The following is a 12,110-nucleotide window of genomic DNA, read 5'->3' on the forward strand; positions in this document are numbered from 1 at the left end:
GGCATTGCACAGAGGGAAATCAGGAAGAACTTGCAGAAGGTGACATTTGAGGAAAGACCTGGAAGAGGAGGAGTTTGCTGTAGGTGGCAAGGTATTGATTGCCTTCTGCTGCAGAGCGAGCCCTGGTACTGAAGAGGGAGCCAGACAGGATGGCAGTGCCAGGCCTTGAAAAGCCTCTGGGTTTGCTCTTTATGAGGGAAGACATAGGATGATATTCCACAGGGAGAGACGTGGTGGGCTTCCTGTGGACACAGACCGAGTGCCGGAGTGACGTCAGTTTTGAAAAGCTGGCAAAGAAGCAGAGTAGCCGGTGAGGACACGGCCACAGTGACCCAGGGGCCACAGTGACCCGGGGGCGTGTGATGGTGGCTTTGACCAAATGGCAATGGTGAGAGGTAGCTGGTATTCCAGTTTTTAAAATTTGTTTCTTTTATTGAAAATAGAATTTTTCTCACCTAATACATCCTGATTATAGCTTCTCCTGTCTCTGTTCCTCCCAGTTTCTCTCCACCTTCCTTCCCATCTGAATCCAGCCCCTTCTGTCTCTCATTAAAAAGCAGACAGCCTTCTAGGGGATACTAATAAGAGAAAACAAAAACCATCGCATCCGAATCGGACAAAACAAACAGAAGGAAAAGAGCCCAAGAAGAGGCACAAGAAACATGTAGATGCAGGGACCCAATTGTTCGCACACCTGAACTAGAAACTATAAGTTATACATAAAAGATCTGTAGGATAAAAAGAGAGAAGATATATAAATAAAATTTAAAAGAGAACATTAAAAATAATTCTTAAGCCCTGCCATGACATTATGAGACAAGGAACCTCCAAAGATGGCACTGAGCCTGATTTCTGCTGGGCATCTGCTGGGCATCTATGCAGCCTTCCCTGAAGAGTAGTTTATTTCCCCAGTGAGACTGCCTTGGCAAAAACTAATTTTTCATTGGCAAGTAGTTACCAATTGGAGCTCACTTTTGGACTAGGAATGGGGGCATGTGCCTACTTCTTTCTTCATCTCTAGGACCCCATCTGGTGCAGACCAGTATAGGCCCTGTGCATCCTGCCTTTGCCTCTGTGAGGTCGAGTGCACAAAGCTCCTGTTGATTTAGAAGGCCTTGTTTCCTTGGTGTCCTCCATCCCCTCTGCCTTGTACACGCTTTCTGCCTCCTCTTCTCCAGGGTTCCCTGAGACCTAAGGGAAAGGATTTAATGGAGGCATTCCGTTTAGGGCTGAGCTGAGTGTCCAGGGTCTCTCATTCTCTGCATAATGTCTGGTTACGGTATTTGTTCCCATCTGCTACGGAGGAAGCTGTTCTGGTGATGACTGAGCAAGGCACTGAGATTGTAGTGACAATGAGTGTAAACAATGCAGTTATAATTTTTGCTAGTGTAAGGTGAGTCAGGTAAGAAGGGCAAGGAAATGATGTCACTACCATCCAAAACAGGGAGATAGTGAGGCCAGCAGGTCCAAGAGGGTCGCCCACCCTCCTGAACCTTCTCTGCAAGTACCCACTGGCCCAGCCTTTACCCTTCGTAGTAGCCACCAAAAAGGATACACTGCATATGCCTGGCAGCCTTCAGGATGCGGAAACACTAAACTCGGGTGTTCCATATTGTTTATCAAGGCAGCTGCAAGTGACGTCCTTACCTCACACTCTTCCTGGTGGCCAGCAAGGGTGTTTCATTTTTAACTTCCTATTAGTCTGGGAACCAACTGATAACCCTTCCCTCTCCGTAAAGATGCTCTTTCGGTATTTGATCATACCCTTGCTCTCCAAGTGTCCCTTCTTTCCTGGAAGACTAATGGTACTTGTTTCTTGTGTGTGCCTAGGCCACTCCTGCAGACTTCTGAAGAAGAACATGGGGATGATCGTTATAAACGAAGGCTCCCTTGATGTGAGTGACGTTGGGCTTCAATTCCTTCTGTTGTTTTTTTTTTATATCAGATATCTGTGGAAACACTCCCTTGGCATAAGGTTAAAAGATAACTTTGTATACTTATTTCTCTTTGTTTGCTTTAATTGTATGTATAGCTTTGGACAACATTAACGTAAACTGACTCATGCTTTACACGATGTGTGTTAGCTAAAGAAACTTCTGTCTGGTTTCCTTAATGTTATAAGACAGAAAAGCTGCCTCACAAAACCCCTGGGTCGGTGCATATGGCCTGCAGCTCACTTATATGGAATACTGCGTTTTGTGTATTCAGCCTTTTAGATTTCCTTTAGCTTCGAAAGTGAATACCTATTTCTGTTTTAATAGGTATTATTAAAAGGGATACTAGGTTTATTGAAAGGGATACTAAACTAATACAAAATAACCATGTCTGCTACAAAAGGTCTCTTAGTGTTGTGTGTGTGTGTGTGTCTGTGTGTCTGTCTGTGTGTGTGTGTTTTCCTTTTTGATGCTCTAACTACTAGGATAAAATATTTAGTGGACTAATATGTAGGGCAAGTGACCTGTAAATACTTTAAAGTCAAGGTGGTTACTGGTAATGTAAGGTGGAAGACAAAACCGGGAGGTGATGGTTTTACACCTGCTTAAAATACTCATGATGACGCAAAAAGCAGAGGGGAGCATTGATAATTAGGAGCTTGGGTGGAGCTGTGAAGCCACCGTCTGTGTTGCGAGATGGTGAAGAAATCACTGGGGAGAATGCTTAGAAGGTGGCTAAGGGACAGAAATCCTTAGACCTTGATTGCAAATGTTTTAATTGCTTAACTTCAAAGCCTGGTACTTTTCCCTTTTCTTGTGAAGTCTTTGAACAACCTGCAATGGAGTGTGGTTCTGCAGCAGTACCATCATGGCCCTGCATCTGAGCCTCTTTGGGAGTCTTCCCACCTTCTTATGTATTAGCTTTGGATTGCCCCAGCCAAAATACTGTCTTGTGAACAATGACCGAGTCAGTCCTGCCTTTCAAAAGCTGACACATAAGACGTGAAGTAAAGGTCCACAAGACAGACACAGAGGTGAGGAAGACGTCTGCTTGGGGCTTCTGTGACGTGTTAGGATGTATTCATCTTTAAGATGAAGTCTGGTAGAGATGAGTCACTGAGTGAGGAAGACTATTGGAAGCAGAAAGTCCTGGCAGCAAAGATCAAGCCATACTTGGAGAAGGAAAAGGGAACATTGAACTTGAACGTAAGGTTGTAACTTGTTAAAGATTGTTTGTTGGAGTAAGTAGAAGCATGCGGTATGGATTTCCAGTGTCGGGAAACAGTACAGATCATAGACAGTGGACCGTCTATGTTTGCATCTAAATTTTATCTTAACTGTGTGTGACTTTGCCCAGAGAGCAGTTCTGTACCTGATGGATGTTTATCCATTTTCGTACTCTAACTGGGTTTTGGTTTTGGTGGCTGCTGTTGTTTTTCCATTTCTTCATTTATGTAACATGTGTATATACACATGCTATGACATGCATGTGAGGTCAGAGGGAAACTTGCTGGAGTCCGTTCTGCCCCTCCTACTACCTGGATTCCAGAGCTGGAACTCGGGTCAGCAGACTTCCCAGCCAGTGCTCTTACTCACTGAGGCTTCTCACTGGTCCTTACCCCTTACTGTTAAAAAACAAATGGTAAGCTTCTGAGGCCTCGCAGAGGACCCAGGTTTAGTCCTGGCACCCGCATGGTAGTTTACAACCTTCCCTTACTCCAGTTCCAAGGGATCCCATGCCTTACACGGCAACAAAATGCTTAGACGCATAAAAGAGAAAAATCTAGAAACAAATTTTAAAACAATCATACCTCACAGCACACTGCTTTTTGATTTCTGTGCCTTGGTTTATTTGCACTTGCTATATCTTAGCCAGTGTGCGTGTGCCTGAGTGATGCACATGCAAAGCCACTTACTTCTCTGCTGTGACATGGTACCTGCAAGGCACCTAGAAAGAAGTGACAGAGTGAGAACTGGAAAGGTGACCTCCGGCCAACCAGAGCAAACCGGGTCAGGTTAGCGAGCACGGCAGCACAGCACGTGGAGCACCGTCCTCACTGTCACGCATGTGTGGTACCTATGGGAGTGATGAGCTATAGGCATCTTCGGAAGGGCAGGGAGGCATGGATCTCATGGAAAAGATCAAAGCAAGGAGAGGAAGGATGTAGGGCCAGTGCCTCCAAGGGTATGGTGTGGAAGTAGCCCAGAGACTTGAACGATGGTCCCTGGGAAAGGAGCCTCTGAGAATGGCCCCAAACGACGCTCCATGTGCTCACAGCATTATGGAAAGTGCCCTGGGAATGGTCCATCTGCCTACTGGAGTCTGTGCTTTTCCGTCCCCGGGGTCACACTGGAGAACAGTTCCTTTGACAGCAGGAGGATCAGCCTTCTGGACCTGTGGGATTTTAATGCAAAAAAGCAAGCACACTTCATTGCCCGCATCTGGAGCCGGACTTTTCCCTTCCCGAGCATGTGGCGGCGTGCCTGCTTTTATTTTATTAATGCGCCATCATTTTCCCCCGTTTCCTCGGCGAGCTTGGCTTTAAGTGTTTTAGATATCAAGTACTATAAGTGATAGCCTGGAGGGAAACGGCGAAATATCAAAAATATGCGCTATTCAGGGTCCCAGTTCACTTGCTCTTTCAGTGATCAACGCCCTGACCTAAAGTGTCTTGGGTGGAAAGAGTTTATTTGGCTAATAGGTTACAGTCCATCATCAAGGGAAGCCAGGATAGGAACTCAAGCCCAGAATTGGAGGCCCATTGCTTACTAACTCATTCCGCCCGGCCGGCTCAGCTAGCTACCTTTGTTATATAGCAGAGGCCTGTGTGTTTAGGGGTGACACCTGCCCACTATGGACTGGGCCCTCCTACATCAATTAACAATTAAGAAAATGTCCCCATAGACACAGCCACGACCTAATCTGATGTAGGGAACACCTCGGCCAAGAGTCCTTCTTCCCAGGTGTGTCTGTGTTTGTGTCGAGCGGGCAAAACCAACCAGCACGCACACTATATTGTTAAGACAGTGGTGTTTGTTTTCGTTTTTAGATTTCTCGGGTGGTAGCTCAAATTGAGAAGCCCCTCAAAGGTACCTTCACTACCTGTTTTTTTTTTCCAAGAAATAAGAGAAAAAGACTCTGGGAACACGCAGTTTTGCTGCGAGCAAGGACTGCTCTGACTTATCCCTCCCGGTGCCCAACAAATTACGGAACACATAGTAAATACTGGATGGATAGATACCTGAGCGCTGAGTCACCACATCATTTCAAATTAAGGGCTTCCCTTTTAAAAAAAAAAAAATGTGCATCAGTTTTCAATTTGAGGTAATTCGTCATATCTGAAGTCTCCTTATGAATGCAAGCAGTTTAGGGTAGGAGCCAGACGCTGTGGCTCAGTGGATTAACACTCATTTGCCTGCACTCCGGCTGCCAGTCTTCCCAGCGATGTCTGGGGAAGGTTTTTCTCCCTGGGAGCTGAGTAGTGAATTTACAAACTGGTTGTCTGAGGTCAGACCTCCTGGGAAGAACTCATTTGTTGCTCACCGGGAGACTGAAGCATTGCTTCACACAGCGCCTTCATAAAATTGGGAGGCTCAGAGTTCAGGCAAATCCTGAGAGCTGCCCGAATGCCTGTAGGTAAAGCATTGTTTGTATTTCCCATTGCAGAGGAAAAGAAAAACAGCCCGGACAGATTATAAAACAGTCTGGGGTGATCAGTTCATGAGCATAAAGAACAAGTAGCAAGTAATAAACCGAGTACCATAACTGCCTCGGGAAGGGAGATAATGGACGGGTGACTTGTCAAGGGCGTTGGACTCGTCCTCTGAAATAGCACAATGATGGCCTTAGACAGTAAAATCCGCTTCTCCGAGCCATAGTCTAGCTATCTATATATAACAAGACTGTAACCTTGGGCAGAGCATTGGTGTGAACGTAGTGTGTGGAACACACAAAGAGATGTTATGAAATGTGGTGGGACAGCACTATTCCAATAGCTTTCTGTTTTGCTTAATCTGCATTTTTATAAAAGTGTATCATTTCCCATCTTTAATATTTTTCATAAGATGGTAAGTCCTAGCTGTAGATCATCGTTCATGAGTGGCCCATATTGCTGTACACAATGCCCAAGTTTTCTAACAAACTAACGTTAAAGTGGAGAAGATAGGTCTCGTGTTACGCTGTTATAAAGAATTGTATTTTGAAGTTCTGAAGACTTGCATAGACAATGTCCCCCTTCCACAGGTGGCACAGCAGCGCATGCCTGTAATCTCAGCATTCAGGAGGCAGAGGCAGGAGGATAACAAGCTTGAGGCTGACCTAAGCTGCGTAGGAAGATGCTATTTCTAAAAAGAAAGGAACGTTTCTTCTGGTGACTCTGATCAAGGGAACATTTGTCTTGCTTCCCTGTTATCTTTTGAGTTTCAATGTCTTTAACCTTCTGAACACCAGAGAAAAGAGACACACAGAGAGAAAACCTTCGAATAAATGCATACAAGCAGGTGAAGAATACTACTCATATCTCATTCCCCTCTTCTTTGGGGTCCCACCACATGGCAAAGTAAGATACTCTCGCTGACAATGTAGATGTCTTAGGCAGAAAGACTTGTTGAACTTTTTAAATTCAAAAATAAGAATTTCGGTGTGTGTAAAAACCTCAGTGGGTAATACGCTTGCTACGCACATATATGGACCTGTGTTTAAATCTCCAAAGTCTACCTAAAAACCATCAGGGTGGCACATGTCTTTAACCCTAAAGGGAAAAAAAATCCAGCTTCAGGGGGCTTTCTGGCCAGCTAGCCTAGCTGAGATGGCAGGACCTAGATTCAGTGAGAGACCCTGTCTCAAGAAATAAGATGGAGAGAAATAGAAAAGGCCATCCAAACAATGTCCTCCCGCTTACACACACACACACACACACACACACACGGGGGGGGGGGGAGAAAGAAAGAGAGAAAGAGAAAGAGGGGGGAGAGAAAGAGAGCACATGTGCATATGCATATAAAGAAAGAAAAGTTCATGGATGAGTGTCATTAAAAGGCGTATGAAGATGACGAAAACCTATTAGGCACTATCAGATCCTTCCCATGGTTTGTATGGGATTTTCCTCATGTTGCATTGACCCCCCTCTTAGGGATTCTGATTGTGCTCCTGCTGAGCAGCATTTTTGTCAACAGAGTCAGGAATTTCAGGGTGCTGGCTTCATGGAAAGACGCTTTTCCCCTACCCCACCCAGGGCCCAGGAACGACCCCACAGACCTCTCAGAAGTGCCTCGTTCATTTACCGACTCCTTCAGGACTCCTTTTTACATTTCCTGGAAATCCTTCAATCTATCGGAAGAGAATTTATTCAAAATACGTTAAACACTGGAATCATTTAAACTGTGAGGCCTGAACCAGGGAATCTTAGTCACTCAAGTCCTTTTCGGTATGACAGCACTGAGGATCTCTAGAAATGTTTCCAGGTGGCTCAGCCTTTGTTTGTTGTTGTTCTTTTTGTAGGTGTTTGGTAGCTTTTTTATAATTTTTAAGGTTTATTTTTATGGTTTGTAACTATGTGTGTAAGTCTGTGTGTGCACATGGGCACCAGGGCCTGTGGAGACCGGAAGTGTCGGATCCCCTGGAGCTGAAGTTACAGTTGTGCTCTGCCTGATGTGGCTGCTAGGAACCAAACCAGGGTCCTCTGGAAGAGCAGTATATGCTCTTAACTGCTGGGTCATCTCTCCAGCCTGAGGTTGGTAGCTTTGATCTGAGTTTTTGCATGATTAGAAAAATCTTGAAGGCTTGTCTCCTTATAATAGCTCAAAACTGCACCTCAATATCACATGTCAAACCTAGGGCAGGTTGGAGACTATTATTTCTGAAGCCACAGGTTGCCAAGCCCCTTTCTTTGGGTCTCCTGTGCCCATCCTTAGTCTTACGTGAGGCTAGCATCTCTTGTGTGTGAGGAATTTGTGGCCTCTCCCAGGAGAAAGCCATAGATCTTAGATACATTCCTACTCTGGTGTAGCCTCCTGTCTACTGTCTGGCTTTCCCTTGGGAAACAGGTAGAGAGAGAGTCTCTATTCATAGTCTCTATTCATTGATTTAGTTAACAAGATTGCTATTCAGAGAAATAAATTCCCTCCGCTCACAGTCAAAGGCTCCTGCATTCCCAGGTCTCTAACCAGCCCCACTACTTCTGCTCATTTAGGTGTGCTTTTTCTAGACTGTCTCTGCTGCTACAGACACTCATGTGCAGCCTAGTCAGGAGACCCTACCTGGTGTTTAGGGAAGCTATGTATCATCTGTCTCCTAGGTGTGCTTTTTCTAGACTGTCTCTGCTGCTACAGACACTCATGTGCAGCCTAGTCAGGAGACCCTACCTGGTGTTTAGGGAAGCTGTGTATCATCTGTCTCCTAGGAAAATGTCATTTGCTGACTTTCTGTGTGAATTACGAGTTCTTTTCTCATTGCCATGACAAAATACTAGACAGAAAAATCCAAGGGAGGGGGATTCATTTGGCTCATGGTTTCAGTCCATCATAGCGTATAGTGTGTGGGTATTTCAGAATTCATGCATGCAAGATGATACAGCTTCTCCTCCTGCCTTGGTAGAACAGAAAGCAAAGAGTGGGTCTAGAAACTGGGCCAGGCTTTCCCGCTCAAAGGCCTGCCCCTAGTGGCAGACGTCTGCTAGCTAGATACCATGTTCCGGATGTTCTACAACCTGCCCAGACAACACCCTCTCCTGGAGACCAAATACTCAAAACATGAGCCTGTGAGCAATATTTTACTTTCAAGCAATGACGCTGTGAGAGGGGGACTCTTGTCTCTTCTGTAGGAGTCTGTGCTTCGCTGCTCTACTCAGAAAAAGATCCATAGCGTGAAGGCTTGTAGTTACCAAATGCCTTCTCCAGAACATAATATGTTATTTTTTGCTTTGCCTTCAGCTGCCATATTTGTGAAACAGAAGTCATAAAAATATCTGTCTCCTAAGCATGCTGTTATAAGGATGAAATAAAGCAGTGCCTGTTAAATGCTAACTCCAGTGGCTCGCATGTAGTAGGTGCTGGCAGCAATGGTGTGGGAGCCAGAGGCAGCTGTGCCCATCTCCACCTCCAGCAGCCTGGAGTCCGTTCAAGACTTCCAGTCCGGTGCAACTGAGTCTCTGGATGCCACAGAGAAGAACCTCAGGAGGAGATGGTAAAGACAGAGTTGGGGGTTGCAGTGAGATTTTGGTAGAGATTTCAGCATGAGTTAATAGAAAGGGCGAGACTAGGGAGAGCAGACACGCTCGAGCGTTGGTGTGGGTGTGTGTCACAAGAGTCACCCTCCAGTGTCGCAGCCGTAACCATGAGGCAAGTTTGTTGGCTCTTGGGTTGCGGCTCAGAGAGTTACTGAGACTTCCTCCTATCTTGCCCCCTTCTTTTTCGATGAATGAGATTGCATGGCTGTTCTGGGGTGCTTTGGATCACAATCCGCAAAAGGTGAGCTACAAGAGTTCCACCAGGCGGTGAAGACATTTACGTTGTCACTTTTTTCTCCTTTTCTCTCTCTCTCTTTTTTTTCCCTTTTAGTTTGGTTTTTTGTTTGTTTGTTTGTTTGTTTTTGTTTTACTAGAGGAGGGGTTTGTATGAGATTTCTAGTAAGTATATTGTGACTTTACCGCCGGGAAAGGAGGAAGGTAGTGGACTTGTAGGCGCTAAGCATAGCTCATTGCTACTTTAACATTCCTTCTTGAAAATAAATCTATGTAAAATATTCTCTAGATAGGCAGCTTTCACAGCCAATGTTAATTGGATTTGAGTGTTTTATTGCTAGCTGGTGAGAGGCTTCAGCCATGCTCAAAGGTCAGGGGCATCCTTTCGTCCACAGTCTCTTACCCTCCCCTGGTCCTGCACCCTGCCTTGATAAAGCAGATCCCAGATCCCAGAAATGCTGTGATCGCAGCCTTCACTGCTCTGATCTCTTCCAGCATTGTTATTCATGGGAGAGGAGAGCTTCCATGAGAGATAACTTTACATAGCTTCCTTGCTCTGAGATTGCTTCCAGTTCTCTATTTAATTAGAGAACGTGGCCCCAAACCAGCCATAAATTTGATTATTCATCCCAGTATTTTCTCTCTGATATATTTTACTGAAAATGAATTGTTGGCCACATCGGAGATTAAGTTAACAAGCATTAAAAAAAAAAAAAGACAGAATTCCAACACTTTGATAAAAGAAAACACTTCCAACAATTGCTAATTTTTTTTCCCTAGCTTCATCTGACTTTCTAACACTGAAAATGTCTCCTGTAACATACAGGACATTCCGGGTATACATGTTGAAGTTGTCATCTATATGCTTTTAGGCTCGACTTACATGTTTTATGCAGACAAACCTCACTGTTTTGGGATCCAGCCACCAATAAATGGCTTCTGAAAGAAATCCAGAATAAGCAAGTCATTGACCTGACTCCAGAAGAGAAGGAGAGGGGGAGGAAAACGCAAGCTACTTCAGGTTTGGTTTTGATTTGTCCCCTGAGTCTAATACAATTCGTTTTGTATTGCTTTGAAAACTAGCTTAGACAGGTTTGAAACCACACCGAGTTCCCTTCCACGGCCAGTATTGGTATGTCTAGGCTGCTGTTTCTCTTCTGATTAGCAAAGTTCTTTCAGCATGAGGTCGCAGCCTTCAGATGGTAGTTAGAGGTGTTCGCGCCCTCTATCTGAAGCCTAAAGCTTTCCTGTCGTGCCCCATGGTAGGGAGATTGTTTAGATCCTGTAATTCACACTGTTTACCCCCAGGAAGAAATGTAAGCATTAGTAAAAAGTGAAAATGATGTTTGAACAAATCGTCTATGCTCCATGCCTCTAATTTCAGACCGTATCCGCTGGCAGCCAGAGTATGTGGTTGAAAAAGTCTCATCAAACACATTGTTTGGTCTCGTGGAATTAAACGTGTCCCCTTTTGTTAAACACACTGCAGTGAGACTGGCTGCTGTACAGAAAGAACCCAGAGTGAAATTGTTCACAGATTTCATAGTGTCTCTGATTCGAGAAGTTCTCCCGTCCCCAAGTCTGAAGATTCTTTCCCTCGTTCGGCCTAAACATCTGCACTCTTCCCTGAGACCTAGAATTACAGATAAGTGCTCCCTAACCATGCTGCTCCCTTCCTGTTCTCCCCTCAAACTGTTGACATTTCTGAGGGTGCACTCCTCGCCTTCCACTTTCTTCCCATCTCTCCTCCCCAGACTTTTGGCGGGTCAGAACAGCATTAAAAGCTGTGAGAAACTGACTGATGGGGTGCCAGGTATACCCGGAGGCATTGTGCTCTCTGATTCTGTAGGTAGGGCAGGGTGCTAGGTGTACCCAGAGGTATTGCGCTCTGCTTCTGTAGGGAGGGCGGGGTGCAAGGTGTACCCGCAGGCATTTGCGCTCTGCTGCTGGTAGGGCGGGGTGCAAGGTGTACCCAGAGGTATTGCGCTCTGATTCTATAGGTAGGGCAGGGTGCTAGGTGTACCCGGAGACATTGTGCGCTCTGCTCCTGTAGAGAGGGCGGGGTGCAAGGTGTACCCGGAGTCATTGCGCTCTGCTACTGGTAGGGCGGAGTGCCAGGTGTACCCAAAGGCATCACGTGCTCTGCTCCTGTAGATAGGGCTGGGCCCGTTATTTCAAACTGCAGATGGACCCTTTGCACTCACATGCTGGTCCTCAGAGCAGCATTTTAAGCAACAGTCTGTGAGAAGCTGACTGATGAGGTGTCGGGTGTACCCAGAGGCCTTGCACGCTCTGCTCCTGTAGAGAGGGCGGGAGCCTTTAGTCCACACTGCAGAGGGACCCTCTGAGCTCGCATGCTGGACATCACAGTATCCCTCCTGATGTTCCACGCCAGCTACTCCAAGTCCAGAGTGTGCTCAAGTCTGAGTTGGGATGTATCCTTAAATAACTGTACCTTCTCTAGTGACAAAATGACTCAGTCACAGGATTCTGCATCCTGAGAATCATTGCCACATCTTCCAACTTGTTTCATTAATTCTTTCCCTCAGCCCCAGGGCCACAGAGCAGCTAAAAGACGGTGCCCTTCTGGAAAGTTCATGGAATTCAGTTTTGCCCGTATGAGAATTGTGCACAGGAGTTATTTAAGACATAGAGAGAATAATAGAAACAGTGTGTGTTTGGGCTCTGCCCTGAGAAAGTCCTGCAGATAATGATT

General features: G+C 45.6%; 1 protein-coding gene across 8 annotated transcripts in view; it reads left to right on the top strand.

Annotated features, from left to right (window-relative positions):
* Atp8a1 (ATPase phospholipid transporting 8A1) overlaps nucleotides 1-12,110 on the top strand; it is a 216,597-nt gene that overhangs the window by 130,535 nt on the left and 73,952 nt on the right. For all 8 annotated transcript variants that reach the window (XM_087908979.1, XM_087908984.1, XM_087908978.1 and 5 more), the window contains one exon: nucleotides 1,831-1,895. In XM_087908979.1, coding sequence (XP_087765105.1) covers nucleotides 1,831-1,895 — 65 coding nt within the window. The remainder of the gene's footprint in view (nucleotides 1-1,830; nucleotides 1,896-12,110) is intronic.

Source organism: Myodes glareolus, chromosome 8 (genome assembly GCF_982192425.1).
Source record: "Myodes glareolus chromosome 8, mMyoGla1.1, whole genome shotgun sequence".
Classification (NCBI taxonomy): Eukaryota; Metazoa; Chordata; class Mammalia; order Rodentia; family Cricetidae; genus Myodes; species Myodes glareolus.